Source organism: Brachycentrus maculatus, unplaced genomic scaffold (assembly GCF_059751285.1).
Source record: "Brachycentrus maculatus isolate JH-2025_06_01 unplaced genomic scaffold, ASM5975128v1 h1tg000122l, whole genome shotgun sequence".
In the NCBI taxonomy this organism is placed as follows: Eukaryota; Metazoa; Arthropoda; class Insecta; order Trichoptera; family Brachycentridae; genus Brachycentrus; species Brachycentrus maculatus.
In genome coordinates, this window is record NW_028280875.1 from 596,160 (window position 1) to 614,969 (window position 18,810).

Below are 18,810 nucleotides of genomic sequence, written 5' to 3' on the forward strand. Positions count from 1 at the left end.
ATATAAATGCAGTGTTATCTTGATCGTTAACACATGAAGGAAAGGTGATCAGCCCTCCGTTTCGGGTACTAGTCCAGGGTAATATTAGTAAGTACTAGCACAATGAAAAACCATCCGGCTCTAATTTACTATCAATGCAGAAAGTATTTATTGCCACTAAAAAAATTGGTTGACAACATTACAAAAAAAATTGTAAAAGAAAAACACTTGTTTTTTTACAATTTGAGTTTATTTTATGATAACTAGTTTCGGAAGCTATGTTTCTATCTTCAGGTCTAAATGTAAACTAGATTACATTTAAACTTAGTTTACAACATTTTGAGTGTGTCCAAATACTTGTTCACAAAATCTGGATTATCTCCAATTACAGGAGTTATTTTCATATTATTTTTTGACATCTCATCAAAGATGAAGAAGAATATGGAAGTCTGGGCATTTACGGGGCTTACGACCGTCATAGGCTGGTTTAAGTGATCACTTTACACACGTGTAACATTCACCAATTCTACCCATTATTGACAACCTCTTCATCATCTTCTTCATCTTTGATGAGATGTCAAAAAATAATATGAAAATAACTCCTGTAATTGGAGATAATCTAGATTTTGTGAACAAGTATTTGGACACACTCAAAATGTTGTAAATAAATTATCTGGTCAAATTATAAGCTTAATAATAAAAATGAAAATGGTATTTTCTGGCGTTTCTCATGTGTGTGATTATAATCCAGGATTCGGATCTCACATACTAATATAAGAGTTTCTGCTTAATAAAAAGCTTCTTTACATCTCACCAATAGATGTCTCTAGTGAAGTTCTAGTGATTCATGAACAAGGTTTCTAAATTGGTTCATATATATATAGAACTTCCAAGAATTTGAGTAGTGTGGTTGTCAATAATGGGTAGAATTGGTGAATGTTACACGTGTGTAAAGTGATCACTTAAACCAGCCTATGATGGTCGTAAGCCCCGTAAATGCCCAGACTTCCATATTCTTCTTCATCTTTGATGAGATGTCAAAAAATAAACTTAGTTTACATTTACACCTAAAGATTGAAGCATAGCTTCTGAAACTAGTCGTCATAAAATAAACTCATTCATTCAAACCCTTATCCGCACCCCAATGGTGCATAGGGCACTGCATCATATAAACGCAGTGTTATCTTGATCGTAACAAATGAAGAAAAGGTGATCAGCCCTCCGCTCCAGGTACCAGTCCAGGGTAATATTGAATAAACATTAGAGTGAAAAAATCACTTAAATTTATTTAACCCCCCCTGGGAATCAAACCCGGGACCTCCAGAACGGTAGCCGAGCGTGCTGACCATTACACTATGGAGGCAGACTAAAACTCAAGTGGTAAAAAAACAAGTGTTTTTCTTTTACAATGTCGTCATGTATTACCACAAAGTGAATGCCGAAACAATAAATAAAATATTACAAAGTATTTGATGTGGTAAAAAGTGGTTGGAATTGGACTCCATTCTATTAAAGAACATCGCTAACTTAAACAATGACCGATATTGGTTTGCCTTTTGCCAGGAATTTAATATCCCGGAGTTGGCAACATGGAGTTGGCAAAAGAAGGATGAAAGTAGACTGAATGCAGTCGAAATGAGATCTCTCAGAAGAATGTGCGACAAAACGATGTATGATAGATGTTCGAATAGTGAAATAAGAAAGGAGGGCAAAGCTGAGATAAGCATTATCGATAAAATTAAGAAAGGTGTGCTGAGATGGTTTGTAGAACGAATGAGCGAGGAAAGAACGGTAAAACAAATTTATTAGGCAAATGTAATTGGGAAAAGAAGCAGAGGAAGACCAAGAAAAACATGGCACGATCAGGTATGCCAAATACTTGAAAGTGGTCAGGTGAGGAGTCGTAATAATCGGCGGGTATGTATGAGGAGATGCATGAACGTGGAAGAAGCGAAGAATGTTTACAAAGAAAGAGTGGTGTGGCGTTCTATTCTCTCTGCCTACCCCTGCGGGGAAGCGGCGTAATGGTTAGTTAGTTAGTTAGTTAGTTAATATCCCGGAACAGGTTTGGAGTGTTAACTCTGCTTTAATTTAATTACAATTCACTTTCAGGAATTGCCTCCAATGGGCCCCTTGCCCGACCGGCCTCTCAAAGTGGGGGACTCCGTATTTGCGGTGAAACAGTCCATCTTCGGGGCGTGGTGTGCCGCCAAAATACTCAATGTCCTACCAAAAGGAACTCTGGTAAGTTCAATTGATCATATAGAGTATGTCCTTTTAAGCGATTCAGCATATTTTTTTAATCGCAGAAAGGTATTTTTGAAAAAAAAACAGTTTGAAAAAATGAATTAAAACGGTTCTTCTAACTCACAGGTTCCCAAACTTTTTTAGTCTGGCCCTTTTTTGGTCCGGTCTGTCCTTTTTTTTAGTCTAACCCTATAAAAATTTCTCGTCAAAGGGAAAATAAAATCGCCAGAATGTCCCATCATAGAAAGAGGGAAGGAATAAATATATATATCTTACTTCTTAGCACTTCTATCTGTCTCTTTAGGCTTCTTTTTCTCTGTAAAAGTCTTCTAGAACGCCCACAAGGAGGCATTATCGCCCACTTCGAGAAATACTGTTCTAACTGTTAGAAGAATATTTTTTTTCACATTATGTCAAGTTCACTAAATGCAAGAAATTGTCTGATCCACTATATGCCGAGTATTTTGATGCATGGTTCTTGTTTTCCAGTTGGCCAACGGCACCCACTGCGAATTCACCCTGGTGCGGGTTCGCTTCACGGTGGTGGCGGCTACAGAAGAGAAGTTCGCCGTGAAGCAAGTCACCGGGCGGCAGCTGGCGTACCCAGAGCCCGTCAACGTGCGGTACACTGTCGGTTAGTATAATGCCCTCTCGGTCTTCTACTTCATGTGCCTTGTCAGGTCCCCCCAATGCTGGCGATCACTCTGGCAAGGTCCTGCGCCATCCGGAACAACTCTCTTATTCCGGTCCAGTTGCGAATGTTGCGAAGCCATGATGTTCGCTTTCTGCCAGATCCTTATAGTCTTTCTATTTTTCCCATCATTATAATTTGCAGAATGTAATATTTTTCTGCACGAAAGACGCGACCCAGATACGACATCTTCTGAACCTTGATATTGGACAAGAGTTCTCTGTGTGATCCAGCTCTTCTGAAAACTTCTTCATTTGTGACCCTATCCACCCAGGGAATATACAGCATTGTGCGGTGAAGCCACATTTCAAACGCTGCAATCCGGTTTATTGTATCTAACTTTAGGGTCCATGTCTCAGAGCCATATAGCAATATAGACCACACATAGCACTATGAATCTCTATCAAAGTTTAAGTTTTAACATAACCATATATGTACTTGCAAACGCATTCTTGTACTGTCATTCAGTATCAGCTTTTCAGCTGTCATTTTTCATATGTTATGCATGACGGCTGTCAATCTTTGACGCATTGAGAGAACAAAATGATATTTTTGCACTAGACATTTGTCATGAATAGAATGCAATTTCCAATCGGATTTGATTGTACCAAACACTGGATTTTAACCCTCAACACACATCAGGTGTCTCAAGACAGGAAACTATTGTTACAGTAAAAATCACTCCTTTTATATTTTTTTACAAAAATGCTAGTAATGTAGTAATGTTAATATGTATATAACCACTCACTGAGATTTTTATGTCTACCGGTTTTGAGACGTACCCGTCTCTTCGTCAGGACAAACAATACTACACGTCATCACCATACACTTACAACTACATAAAATATTTATCACATGTAATAATTGTAGAATTTTGGTTATCAAAAAAAAATCTATTGTTATGTAACATCTACACGTTGAAGAGCAAGTTATGTTTGATTTGCAGGAACCAGGGTCATCTTCCTGTTCACAAACCAGAAGCAAGGGAACAACAAGTCGGCCTACTACTCCGGAGTCATCGCAGAAGTGCCTCTGAGGACCAACAGATATCGGTACTTCTATTTCACCAGTGATACAAATCAGTAGACTGAATGCAGTCGGAATGCTATCTCTCAGCCAAGCAATAATCCTGAGTGGTAAAACCAGTTTCTGGCCAATAATCCTGAGTGGTGATACCAGTTTTTGGCCAATAATCCAGAGTGGTGAAAGCGATTTCTGGTCAATAATCCCGAGTTGTGAAAGAAGAAAGTGTTTTTGGCCAATGATCATGCACCCGCAAAATTGCCTTAAATTTTTTGATATTTGTGATTGCAGATACCTGGTGTTCTCGGACGACGGGTACGCCCGCTACGTGACGCACAAGGACGTGCTGCTAGTGTGCGAGCGCTCCGTGCGCGTGTGGGAGGACATCCACCCCGACTCCCGCAGCTTCGTGCGCAAGTACCTGCAGGGCTACCCCAACCAGCCCATGGTCAGGGTCGAGGCGGGCCACTCCATACGGGCCGAATACAATGGTGAGACTTTCTGTGTGACCAAATGTATAAACGAGGCAACTTTGTGCACAAGTGCCTGGAGGGCTACTCCAACCAGCCCATGGTTAGGTCGGAGGCGGGCCACTCCACACAGGCCGTATATGGTGAGATTCTCTCTATGATCAAATATATCCACACTCAAGAGCATAGAGCATAGAGCTCTGCGTTATATTGACAGAGTGTCTGCATGCATCATCTTGATCGTTAACACATGAAGGAAAGGTGATCAGCCCTCCGCTTCAGGTACAGTCCAGGGTAGTAAAGAATAAATATTAGAGTGAAAAATTAGAGCGTGCTGGAGGTCCCGAGTTCGATTCTCAAGGGGGAATCAGTATATACATAGTAATAATAATAATAATAATAATAATAAATTTGGATAACTTATATAGCACCATTTTTGTAAAATAATACCTCAAGGGCGCTTCACTGTGAATGAATTGGGGAAAATATTATAATTAAGTTCGAACTCACCTAATAGCATCCCAGATCTGGCCCGATAGCCATAAAAAGTACTGAACCATAGCTGAACTGCTTAAAGGACAATATTGTCACCGCTGTCGATGGGTGTCAGATTTCCTCATGAGTAACATTGGGGACGGTGCGGGTTCCAGGCAAGTTTTGGTTCGCGAACGTGATGGCCGTGGACGGGTCGCTGGTGCTGGTGAAGTTCTCGGAGAGCCACGGCGCGCCGGTGACGCGCGAGGAGTGGATCTACCGCGGCAGCACGCGCCTGGAGCCGCTCTTCCTGGAGCTGCAGGCGGCCGACCGGCGCGGGCCCGGCCGCCACCGCGCCTCCTACGCCACCACCAACTTGACCAAGGTACCTTTATTAACCCTTCCCTACGGTGCTAAAAACTTGGTGATATGTATTTTGAAACGGGAAAAACGTAAATATTCCTAAATGTTGCTTTTATTGGCCATAGTTGAAGTTGAAATGTATCAATTTTTAAAAAAGAGAAAAAAATACATCGCCGTAGCCACCATAGCTAGCGTAGCGACACGACCACCCTGAATGAAAACTTGTGAGCAACTAAAATGAGATTGTCAGAAACAGTATAAAGCCGCATGCGCGGATACGTAAAGTGCGGCACGCATGCAAACTTTGAAAAATGTTTGTGTATTGGCGATTCTATCCCCGATTTTTTTCCGTTGCTGCAAATTAATAACTTTATTTTATAATACTTTCATATAACACGTAAAAGGAATACGTAAGAGGAATAAAAAAATTCTCAGCCCGAATCTATTATATTTCATATTGATATTCTAATTTTTAAAGTCGAGTTGTAGTACGATCAGGTACGACCATGGCACGATCAGGTATGCCAAATACTTAAAAGTGGTCAGGTTAGGAGTCGTAACAATCGGCGGGTATGTATGAGGAGATGCATGAACGTGGAAGAGGCGAAGAATGTTTGCAAGGACAGAGTGGTGTGGCGCTCTATTCTCTCTGCCTACCCCTGCGGGGAAGCGGCGTGATGGTTAGTTAGTTGTAGTAAATACATATCACCGGGAGGGGAAGGTTAATCAAGTATAACAACTGTCAAAATGAAACATCGAGGCAATTTGCAACGTTGTCAATTTTTTTTTGTAAAGTCGACGGTGAAACTGGCGTCGCATGTTCGATACCCGCCAATTGCTAAATAAATTCAAGAAAGATTTATTATCAATTGATCTGGGTGTGAGTGACATATTTTTTGCATTTACCTTCCTATCCTTACCATCCTACATGCAGACAAGCCTCTAAAAGTAGAGGCTTTGCGGGTTATTTCTTATAAAAAAAAATTCAGAAAAAATACAGGGTGTGCTATTTTTTAGGTCAGTATGTAAACATTATATAGCTTTGACATTTTTCAACCGATTGACCTGAGTAAACATGTTTTTAAAACGTTAATTTAGTACAATTTTAACCGTGAATCGGTTCACGCCGAAACAACGCGCTGAAATAGTGACGCTGTACATTGAAAGTCGTTCAGTTGTATTGACTTACTTATTGTTGAAAGTATCATGGTCGATAAGCATCGTTCGACAACACTATTCATTTACAACATTTTGAGTGTGTCCAAATACTTGTTCACAAAATCTGGATTATCTCCAATTACAGGAGTTATTTTCATATTATTTTTTGACATCTCATCAAAGATGAAGAAGAACATAATATAAATATGAAGTCTTCGGACCTCACATACTAATAAAAGAGTTTCTGCTTAGTAAAAAGCTTCTTTACATCTCACCAATAGATGTCTCTAGTAAAGTTCTAGTGATTCAAGAACAAGGTTTCTAAATTGGTTCATATATATAGAACTTCCAAGAATTTGAGTAGTGTGGTTGTCAATAATGGGTAGAATTGGTGAATGTTACACGTGTGTAAAGTGATCACTTAAACTAGCCGATGACGGTCGTCAGCCCCGTAAATGCCCAGACTTCCATATTCTTCTTTATCTTTGATGAGATGTCAAAAAATAACACTATTCATCATTTGGTGTCTAATTTTCTTGAGCACAGGACAGTGAGAGATCGTCCACAGGCCCACACATTGACTCTCGCAATATACCGTGTGGCGGGAATTCTTCATATGTTAGATCACTTTATAACACACTTAAGACAGGAAAGATATTTCTACCCGTTTGGTCAATTGATGCTTAAGGACAGGAAGGGTATTATTACCTTCTGCGCCGGCCTCATTTCAAAGGCAGAAAAGAAGGAATTATTTAATGTTTTTATACAAATATTATATACCAAAAACTTATCACAACACAATTATCAAATCCCATTGCCAGCCGACGAAAAAAAAAACACCTGTCTGAAATATGTTAATATCATTTGTTTTCATTTGTGTGATTATAAATATAATGTGGTAATATTTTTCTTTGTAAACTGGGTGTAAATAATATGTTAAGTGGGTGTATAATAATAAAATAAACAATGTGTTGCTTTGTAATTAAAGTTTGTAATTAAAGTTTATTCTTAATTTATCTTTATAATATGTTTCTATCTATCTATCTGATTCCGACAGTTCACAATATTATATTTTTTCTATCGGAAGTCTTTTGTTTTATTCTGTGCGACGCATGCGACATCTGGTGGTAGAACTGTTTTATGTAGGTACTATTTGTAAGTACTTAATAAAATGTATAGGTAGGTACCTAGGTATTTTTTTACATAAATATAACAAAAACCTTTGTTAATATAGGAGATTCTGTATCAAATAATATCATTTTATTCTATTCTCAAAAGTGTTATTGGTGACTAGACCTATTCCATGTTTAACTTTAAGTTTTCAAAATATTTGATTCAATCACTACGCGTGTTATCGTTTCAGAACAAGAACTTCCCTTATGTAGAGTACTCCAGGCCCGAACAATCGGAATGGGAAGTCCCCATACAAGTCATAGATGATGCCGAAGCCGTCCCTTCCACTACTGCAGAGTCCAAGTTGGTGAGTTGCTTATTTATTTACTATTTAGGTAACACTACACGTTTGTCTGATGTGCGGCAACACCAAAATGATACCATCATACAAAATGATACAAAATGAAAAAGTAGGTACCTGGAATGAGTGTAAGAATTTTCAAATCTAGGTGGCATGTTTTCAAGGGGTAGTGAAGTGGATATAGATATTGAGAGAAAATTGAATCAGGGAATAGAATAAATAATATTTTCAATATTTAGAGCATTTATTTTGTGCACAATATTTTGAGTGTGTTCAAATACTTGTTTGCAAATCTGGGTTTCTCCACTTAAGAGTCATCTTACATTTTTTGAAATCTCAACATAGATTAAGAAGAATATGGAAGTCAGGGTATTTGCAAGGCTTATGATCTGTCATAGGCTGGTTAAGTGATCACTTTACGCTCGTGCAACATTCACCATTCTACCCATGATTGAAAACTACACTACTCAAATTATAACTCCTGTATCATGACACAGTACATGTTAGCTCACAACAGCCATCTATGTTAGATCGAGGAAAGCTTTTATTAAGCAGAGATACTTTTATTTGGTTGCAAGTTCCGAATCCTGGAATATATTCACATACTTGAGATCCGCCTGAAAACATGATTTTATTTTTTTATGTAACTGAGTCAGCTTCATAATGCTTAATTTTTGTTTTCCAGTCGCCAGTTTCCTTGCCCCTGTCTCCCAAGGACAAGGATGAGGGTCCCATCAGGTCGGTGGCCCGGAAGAGCACCGCCAAGTCTGACGCTGCAGGCGCTGCTGCGGGGAGTCCGCAAGCTCCCACGCCCGCTGACCAGGTCAAGAGCAAAGTCGTGGTGAGTACCGCTAACTTTGATTATAACAGATACTGTAGATGTCTCTCTTGCACTAATGGAATATATTTTAAACAACATTTTGAGTGTGTCCAAAAAAAACCAGTCTAAATATATCAAATATGCAGCATAATTCAAACGATGAATGCGGTAAAATGGTGATAGAGAAACGATTGAAGCGATCTGTTTGTATGAAATGAGTTCGGGGTAGAAAAAATAACCGATATATCCGGGAAAACGATTATTCGAGGAATGAAATATAGAGGTTTTACTGTATACATATTTGTTTCTTGAGGGATGTAGTGTTGACTTCCAGTTTGCCACCTAGAGAAGCTGCGCTGCATCTCCCCCCACCTCAGTCTGGATCTTCCCACTTTTCTCCTTCCACCGGCGTGTCCAGTCATAATTCTTTTAGGGACATTCCCTGTACTAGGATGCTAAAGTTCCCCCCCTGTTATGCGCATGTTCTCGTTGCAGTACTACTCGCCCAAGGTGTCCATCAAGCCGGCCCGCCTCGTGCCGCACACGTGCGGGCCGAACTGCCTCAACAAGCAAGCGCTGCCGCTCAAGGACCTGCGCACCTACAACCCGCTGGCGCGCCCCCTCCTCTCCGGCTGGCAGAGGTCTGTACTCAATCATTTGTATATGTATGTATTCAGACACCCAGATGGCTGGCCGTGAATGTAAAGGTCTAGATACACATGGTTATTATAGAACAATTGCTACTTAGTAGCATGTGTTATGCATACTTTGCTAGAAATAAGGTCATGCTCAAAAATAAACAAAAAACAGTCGTTGGATTTTGGACCATGTTGCCTGCAGCGCGGGGTGGAAGGGGCATGCTCTCGAGCGCATCTGAACAGGTTTACTTATGAGCATGCCAGTATTGATGTATGTGAACGAGCATGCTCATTTCAAGCAATGTATATAACGTGGTAATATTTTCCTTCGTAAATTGGGTGTAAATAATATGTAAAGTGCAAGTATAATAATAAAATAAACAATGTGTTGCTTTGTAATTAAAGTTTATTCTTAATTTATCTTTATAATATTTTTCTATCTATCTATCTGATTCTGACAGTTCAGAATATGATATTTTTTCTATCTGATGTCTTTTGTTTTATTCAGTGCGACGCATGTGACATCTGGTGGTAGAACTGTTTTATGTAGGTACTATTTGTAAGTACTTAATAAAATGTATAGGTAGTTACCTAGGTATTTTATTACATGTATACATACAGCTAGAGAACATGCTTGTTTTAAGAATGCTCATAAGCATGTGTATCTGTACCTCTGGTGACGGTATACTATTTGCAACATTTTCTAATAACATCACCCCCAAAATATGCAAAAACCACTGTATTAGAAATTGAAACAGTTTTACATTTTTTTTTTTATAATTTAGTTATAAATTATTTTTCTCTCTTGCAATATTATGTATTTCTTCTCGTCCACCTCCACACCCATAGGGCATCATATCGGATCAACACTTTGTTAACTTAAGAACAGTAAAACTAATTTATGGGGAAATGTAGTTGTATAGATATATAATAGAAGAAGAGGAAGACTGAGGAAAATTTTAGTTTCGATATTTTCCATTTAAACGAGGAGATCAAGTATTTTAAATATTTAGGGTCGGAATAATCGGTGGGTATGTATGAGGAGACGCATGAATATGGAAGAGGCGAAGACTGTTTAGAGTGACAGATTGGTGTTACGATCTATTCTCTCTGTTTAAGCGGTGTAATGTTAGTTAGTCAATAATAATAATGGCAATGCACTGTGCAGGCTGATCCTCAAGTACGGGGGCAAGCGCACCATCGCGTACCGCGCGCCGTGCGGGCGCCGGCTGCGGGGGGCGCAGGAGCTGCACCTGTACCTGCGCCTCACCGCCTCCCAGATGAGCGTGGACCTGTTCGACTTCGACCACCGCGTGCACTGCCTGGCCGAGTTCGTGCCCACCAAGTGCTTTGTCAGCAAGAGGGTAAGAACCAGATATAAAGTACCCCTATTTTACACTTTTTAGAGGAAAATGTAAATGCAATTGAAGAAAAAATCACTTAAATTTAATTTATTTTTTGTGAAAATTATGTGGATGAGACTTTTGCATACAGAAAGCTAAATGGAGAGAACGTTTAAATTGGGGGTATTGAAAAAAAAATTGTGAATTCCATTTTTTTGTGAAAATTGTAACCACTTAAAAAATAAAACAAACAAAAATTTAAAATCTACACGCAAGCAAGGATTGAGAATAATGTAAAATAAAGAAGCGTTATAGATCGAGTAAAAAATCGTACGACAAGATATTTTTGACATGAATTGAGAAAAAAAATGTAAATGCAAGTAATAAATGTACGAAAATATATCGGGACTAAAATAATTACACGCAATTGGTGGGAAAATTTTAAACCTGGGGACGTAGAATCCAGGTTTCACACTATACGTAAAATAAATTATGAACGATTTCAAATTATGTTTTGAATATTGAAATCATTAACTTTGTGGATTATATTAATATACTATTTTGAGAAATAAAAAGACTATGTGTTTTGATCCACTCACGTTTTTATTAACCAACTAGTTTCGGCAACAACCTGTTGAAATGAAACTAGTTGGTTAATAAAACAAAGTCTTTTTATTTCTCAAAATAGTATAATTTCGAATAAATTGATGAAATTTTTTTTTCCATATTTAAGTGTTTTTTTTGTAATGTTTTCAAATCTTGACATATTGTCCAGTACAGTAATACCCCGCTTAACGCCACCCCTATTTACGCTGTTTCGCTATAACACTGTTTTCATAGCATGGTTCAGTAATTAACCAAGGAACCAAAAATCTTTTGCTTGAAGATTTCCTGATATTTATTTCGTCTCATGTACGGCGTGTCGACTCCCAATCAGTTTTGGTCGTGTGTAAGGTGTGTGCATTCTCAATAAGTTTACATATGTAATACAATACTGTTTTGTCCTTTAAAACGCATTGGTTTTTTTATATAACAATAATTGAACACTGCGTAGAAATATGGCAGACATATATGCAAGAAAGTGTTTTGAAGAATCAGGAAAAAGGCGAAAGTATTTCAAATACTGTATGTGAAAAATTGACCCCACTTAGCGCTCTTTCATTTAGTGTGCCTTTTTGCTGGCACAGATTACATTTCTAATATTTATCCTATAAAGGTGGAGACTGACCGGAGTATTTCATCGTAACGTGTTACGTTACGACGAAATGCGAGCATTCAGGCAATCAGTACACTGAGCCGAGCGCTCCATCCATAGTTTCGGATGCTCGGTGACGCTCACCGCGAGCGATGTTAGGACGTTATGTTACGACGAAATGCTCCGGTCAGTCTCCACCTTAAACGTATTTAGTCTCTTAAAAGCTGTATGTCTGTTATTTTGTTCCGTAGGACCTGTCCCATGGAGTGGAAGCCGTTCCCGTGCCGTGCGTCAACTACTTCGACAACTCCCTCCCCGAGTTCAGCACGTACAGCGTGCGGCGCATGCCCACGCAGGGCGTCAACCTCAACCTGGACGAGGAGTTCCTCTGCGGCTGCGACTGCACCGACGACTGCCAGGTGAGTCCCCTTCCCTACCATATGTATGGCGCTGACCAAAGTGCAATTCACTTATCACCGAATATGGCGGAACTTATTTTCTCGAGAATCACGATATTTTTTACAATACAAATATAAACCCCCTTAATCCTCATCCGGTCCTAATCCCTTTGTTATTATACCTTATTTTCATTGATTTTATAGTTGCATAAATATGCAGTTGTCCACCTCCGTGGTGTAATGGTCAGCGTGTTTAGCTACCGTGCTGGAGGTCCCGGGTTCGATTCCCAGGGGGGGTGAAAATAAATATTAGTAATTTTACACTGTAATATTTATTTAATATTACCCTGGACTGGTTCCTGAAGCGCAAGAGTGATCACCTTTCCTTCATGTAAGTAATGATCAAGATAACACTCCGTCAATTCGATGCAGTGCCCTATGCACTATTGGGTGCGAATAAGGGTTATAAGTAAGTAAGTAAAATATGCAATATTGTAATAAACAATATGCACCATTGAGTCCACAAGGTGGACCCCTAAAATTTTGAAATGGTGACTTCAAGAGGCGTCGGAAGACCTCATAAAAGATGGTCCGAATACATAGCCGCTGTGAGGGGTAGATATTGGCTGCAAGCAGCAACTTAAGAAGAGGCCTATATCCAGCAGTGGAGTACAGAAGGCTAGAGAAGAAGAAGAAGACCATTGGGTCCCAGGTATGAGCCAATCATGACACTGCAACGTGGCGTCGAGGACTCATTATGTTTGATGATGCAGGACAGGACTCGCTGCCAGTGCTGGCAACTCACCTTGGAAGGAGCCAACCTGATCTGCTCTCAGATGGACAAAGTCGGCTACCAGTACAAGAGACTGCTGGACCCGGTACCCACTGGCATCTACGAATGCAACTCACGGTGCGTATCAATCAGCTTACTCGGTGTAAAAGGTACACACGGTATACTCCCTTTTAGATATTCATACTGCAGGCTCTTTCGTTACACTTGGTAAAATTTTCAACGATAATAATTAGAAAATAGGGTAAATTCCATAATTTGTTTACTTTCTCTATGCTTTGTTCACGAAATGTCTCTGTGACAATTGGTTTTGATGCAAACTCTTGTCTCTTAACCCTTTCAGGACAACTGGTTACTGCTGCTAACCACAAATTTAAAATAAATTGTCTAAGTGCCCACAGGTTTCTAGTTAAAACCATAGTGAAGTATGGTTGCCTATGTAACAGAAATAGTGCTCGTATAGATTTCATGTTGGTATCATTGTCTTGGAGCTTATTTCAGACTATTTATTGTGGCGATGTGCATATGTCGAGATATTTATAGGTTATCTGTATCTAAGTTTATCAATTTCGTGAGGTTATTGAACGAAATAAACAAAATGACGAGTGAGTTGTAGTCATAATAATACTAAAAATAAGCAGTGTTATATATTACCTCATATTTTCAAGAATAAATGATTTTATTTTTACTTTATAAAATATAGTCTTTGTTGCTAACCACCAGGCACACACTGTGTATTCTTAATTTTGTTGAGGGATAAATATTGTATCAATCTGTGTGCACTATTTTCAGTAAAATTTTGTTTCCGCTTACACTTATTTGTAAATAATTTCTAGAAATAAAAATGTGTTTATTTTTTGACATCTCATCAAAGATGAAGAAGAATATGGAAGTCTGGGCATTTACTAATAAATAATTTAATGGGCATTTAATAATAAAAATGAAAATGGTATTTTCTGGCGTTTCTTATGTGGGTGATTATAATCCAGGATTCGGATCTCACATACTAATATAAGAGTTTCTGCTTAATAAAAAGCTTCTTTACGTCTCACCAATAGATGTCTCTAGTGAAGTTCTAGTGATTCATGAACAAGGTTTCTAAATTGGTTCATATATATAGAACTTCCAAGAATTTGAGTAGTGTGGTTGTCAATAATGGGTAGAATTGGTGAATGTTACACGTGTGTAAAGTGATCACTTAAACCAGCCTATGACGGTCGTCAGCCCTGTAAATGCCCAGACTTCCATATTCTTCTTCATCTTTGATGAGATGTCAAAAAATAATATGAAAATAACTCCTGTAATTGGAGATAATCCAGATTGAACAAGTATTTGGACACACTCAAAATGTTGTAAAAATGTGTTTAGTAAAATATTTTTTATTCTGTCCTCAAAGGGTTAACCACCTTGTAACTTAACTTCTTAACTTGTAAAAATAAATTTTAAATTCTGAATTCCACCATAGTAAAATATTGTCATAAATCTATTATTTCAGGTGTAAATGTGCGGCCACCTGTTTGAACCGTGTTGTTCAACATCCCCTTCAGTTGAAATTGCAGGTAACCATATCAAATAAAACATATCTGTTGAAATACATTAGATGCCGACACAAATGAATTTTACTATCATTTGTATCAGCAAAACTGATGATTTTCTACTAACAAGGGATGGTATTCCTCACCCTACAGGTGTTCAAGACGTACAATCGGGGCTGGGGCATCAGGGCTCTGAACGATGTGTCGAGAGGAACTTTTATTTGTATCTACGCCGGCAACCTGCTCACCGACGCTGTCGCTAATGTGGTAAGCATAAACAAACATGACAACTTTATGTTGAGTTTGCAAATAAAAAAATGTATGAAACCAATTTTTACAAGGTAATCGTATGACAGAATTAAAAATGAAGATATCAGTATTCTATTATTTGAGTTTTATTATTTTTTTTAACATTCCAAAATTTATGGAAAGAAAATAAAATGCCAAATATTGATTAAAAAAATCTATTAGAATTGTGAAAAATATTGTTGTAAAGTTTTGGTAAAAGTTCCTTTTTAATAAAAGGAATGTAAGGCTGAATATGGGATAGTTGAAAAGTTTTATTGATTGATTCGGCAGTGACTTTGTGGTAATATTTTAACTTTTACTTGGTAAATACCACTTTTTCTTAACTATTGTGACATGTGTTTAGGTGCATTCCGCATCATTTTTGTGTTTGAAAATGAAAAGGAATGCATCGAAACGCATGTTGCGATGGATTTGAAGAAAAATTGGTATTTACCGAGTAAAACTTAAATTAAAAATAATTGAAAAGATCTTTGTGGACACGTGTAGCGAAGGGATAACAAGAGAATGACCAAGAAAGTATATTTGGTAAATGTGAACGGGGAACAGAACGCCAAAAAAGACTTGGCACAACCAGATCAATCAGAACCTAAAATCTGGTAATGTTAAAAGTCTACATTATTGGAGGGCATGTACGAAAGTGAAGGATGCTAAGAGTGTATGTCAAGATACAAGAGTGTGGCGTTCCATCCTCTCTGCCTACCCCTGCAGTACTACATGCTAATAATGAAATTTTCAGGACGGTGTACTGGAGGGGGATGAATACTTAGCGGAGCTGGACTATATCGAAGTGGTGGAGAAGCTGAAGGAGAACTACGAATCTGACGTGCCGGAAATGTCAGAGGTTTGTCTTCTATTTCTTCTTCTCACTTGACACTGCACCAAATTGATGCAAGTTATCATTACTTACACGAAGGTAAGGTGATCAGTCCTGCACTTCAAGCACCAGTCCAGGGGAATATTTGAATATGTTAGGGATGAAGTACATAAAAGTTATGTAGAATGGGTAATGGGTAGGAAGAGGAGAATAGCAGCGATGCTAAGGGCAGTCTGGGTTGCATACTAGTGTTATTTAGACAAAGTAATGTGTACAAGTTCTTTAGGGAAATTACCTTGATCACTAATTATTTGAGTTCTAAACTGGAGTATATATGACTGCACATTGGCTTTGCATTAATAGCAAGTTAAACCACAATTCACAATATTTTGAATGTGTCCAAATACTTGTTCACAAATCTGGGTTTCCGGGTGGCTGGTGGCTTTTGAGATGTGATTCTACAGATGCATTTTAGGGACTCATTGGCCGGAGCATGTAAAGAACAATGAAGTATTAAGCAGGGCTGAGGAGTCTAGATGCTTACTAAATAAAGTAACACAACAGCGAGCCAAATGGATAGGCCATAATATAAGACACCCAGGCCTGCTTCTTACCATTACAGAGGGCATGTGTGAATGTACAAACTACAGAGGACGACCCGCTTAAACTACATAGACCAAATTATCTCCGACATGCGCTGTAGCTGGTACGCCGAGTTCAAGAGACGAGCTGAGGATAGAGTTGGAAGACTGAGACCATGAAAAAAGCAAATCAACCTTCATACAGATTGTAACCCACAAAGAAGAACACCAAACTAGATCACCAATTAAATATGATAAATTGTGCAATGTTTCCAGTCTGATGCTTCCGAGGCAGAGGGCGCTCCCACGGTCAACAAGGATGGCAAGGTGGGGGCGCACGGAGAGTCCGATGAGGAGTTCACTCCGGGAACGTATGTCAAGAAGGGAAAGAACGAATCGGAAAGGTAGGTTGACAAAACGCTACATTGAACTAAGCGTATGAGATTCTGTTCAATTGCCAATATGGCATCTTCAATATTTGGTTTATTGAGAATGCACAAGAATGCGGAAAGTATTCAATAGTATTTATTCAAAAGAGAAATAAAAACACTCTCCTTATCATTCATCGTTTACTTTGTGTAATAACGCTTTTATAAACACTTATTTGTGACTATGGGTTTCGGAAAATCATACCACCATCAGGTCAGTAAAATAAAATTATTGCGATTTGATATTTGTATAAAAACTGACCTGATGATGGAATGATTTTCCGAAACCAGTAGTCACAAACAAGTGTTTTTTTAAAGTGATATTACACAAAGTAAACGATGAATGTCGGGTTGTGGTCCCGTGGTTAGTGTTGCGGACTCTTGAGTCAGAGTTTCTCGGTTCGAACCCACTCTACCACAATTCGATACCTATTTCTAATAATGAGCCCCTTAGGCTCACAGAAATAGTATGAAATTGAAATATTTGTGTTAATAATAACAAAAACAAATATTTCTCTTTTAAAAAAAAAATGTTTATTTAATCTTCTTCATCTTCTTTGAATCCCGGTGATGCATAGGGCACTGTATAATATAAGCGCAGTGTGAATTGAAATATTTCGTAGTCATACAGGAGAAAGTGAACAATTGCATTGTTTTACAAAAACGTGATCATTGACTATTTAACCTCTTACTAGGTTAATATTGCCCTGAAAAAATCCCAAAGGATTTTAAACTTGGAAGTATAATATATTGACTAGTTAAAAGTGACTAACTGCATTGGTGTTTATTTTCTTGCCAAGCAATAGTGACTGTAGAAGAATGAGAAGTAGAGTGTTATATTACCATATCACAAAATTATCAATGCTTTTAATATACAAAATATAGAATTAACACATTATTGTCGGGTGGTTTTTTTTTATCAACCCCGACCCTAATAACTAGTAACGGAATCACAATCATCCGTAAACCCAATTCTAATCTCTATAATATTTTTTGACGTCTCGTTCTCTACCAAAAGTAAGCAAATAGAATGCTTATTAGCATCTCCTGCTTTCTAGCAACAGTATGTGAAAGACGCTTTTAAGCGTTTCCCATAAACAATGTGTTAATTGTATAAAGCATGTATCATAAACAGTAATAATAATAATAATAAAAAAATTATAAAATATATGCATATGACATGTTTATCATCATATTATCATTGTTTTGACATCCAGTACGAGGAGAAGCACCCGGCGCCAGAAGAAGAACAAGGACGCTCAACCAGAGACGAAGGCCCCCAAGGAAGACAAGGATGTGGCCCCCGCGGAGGTCAGGAAACCCCCTCCCGCTGAGCCCGACCGCCAGAGCAAGGACTCGGACGGGATGAGCAACGACGGACCCGCTCCCGTGGTGGACGAGTTCATCACCATCAGCGATGATGAAGAGAGTGAGTTAGCACTTATAGAGGGACTCCTGAATATTGGGGCTTAAAAGACCTTGTACAAGCAGGGGTGTGCGGCTCCGAATGCCTTAGGCATTGCTACTTGATTCACTCGTTTAGCGGGTGGTATTTTTGTCAATCCATGGCGTAAAGCAGGAAATTTTTGCTTAGATTCTATAGATAAAATAGTTTTAACTCTTAGGGCGCTTGTCCACTACCCGGAATTTTACCGTCCGGCAGTCCGGTTTCAAAAAATGAAAGCGACTACGACAGTTTAGCGTGATGGAAGTCACAAGTCCTCGGAGTTTCTCGGTTCAAACCCCCTCTACCACAATTTGATACTTATTTCTAATAATGAGCTGCTTAGACTCACAGAAATAGTATGAAATTGAAATATTTGTTTTAATAATAACAAAAACAAATATTTCTCTTTAAAAAAAAAATGTTTATTTAATCTTCTTCATCTTATCCGCACCCCGGTGATGCATAGGGCACTGCATCATACAAGCGCAGTGTGAATTGAAATATTTCGTAGTCATACCGGAGAAAGTGACCAAGTGCATTGTTTTACAAAAACGTGATCATTGACTATTTAACCTCTTACTAGGTTAATATTGCCCTGAAAAAATCCCAAAGGATTTCAAACTTGGAAGTATA

General features: G+C 38.4%; 1 protein-coding gene across 1 annotated transcript in view; it reads left to right on the plus strand.

The window, feature by feature from the left end:
- Positions 1 to 18,810, plus strand: part of egg (SET domain bifurcated histone lysine methyltransferase eggless) — a 40,391-nt gene that overhangs the window by 19,119 nt on the left and 2,462 nt on the right. Inside the window, exons 15-30 of the mRNA XM_088259986.1 lie at positions 2,092 to 2,223; positions 2,716 to 2,860; positions 3,864 to 3,969; positions 4,232 to 4,431; positions 5,061 to 5,269; positions 7,769 to 7,885; positions 8,565 to 8,720; positions 9,195 to 9,340; positions 10,506 to 10,701; positions 12,127 to 12,294; positions 13,047 to 13,183; positions 14,559 to 14,622; positions 14,752 to 14,865; positions 15,644 to 15,748; positions 16,579 to 16,706; positions 17,948 to 18,159. Of these exons, the coding sequence (XP_088116112.1) occupies positions 2,092 to 2,223; positions 2,716 to 2,860; positions 3,864 to 3,969; positions 4,232 to 4,431; positions 5,061 to 5,269; positions 7,769 to 7,885; positions 8,565 to 8,720; positions 9,195 to 9,340; positions 10,506 to 10,701; positions 12,127 to 12,294; positions 13,047 to 13,183; positions 14,559 to 14,622; positions 14,752 to 14,865; positions 15,644 to 15,748; positions 16,579 to 16,706; positions 17,948 to 18,159 (2,335 nt within the window). The remainder of the gene's footprint in view (positions 1 to 2,091; positions 2,224 to 2,715; positions 2,861 to 3,863; positions 3,970 to 4,231; positions 4,432 to 5,060; positions 5,270 to 7,768; positions 7,886 to 8,564; positions 8,721 to 9,194; positions 9,341 to 10,505; positions 10,702 to 12,126; positions 12,295 to 13,046; positions 13,184 to 14,558; positions 14,623 to 14,751; positions 14,866 to 15,643; positions 15,749 to 16,578; positions 16,707 to 17,947; positions 18,160 to 18,810) is intronic.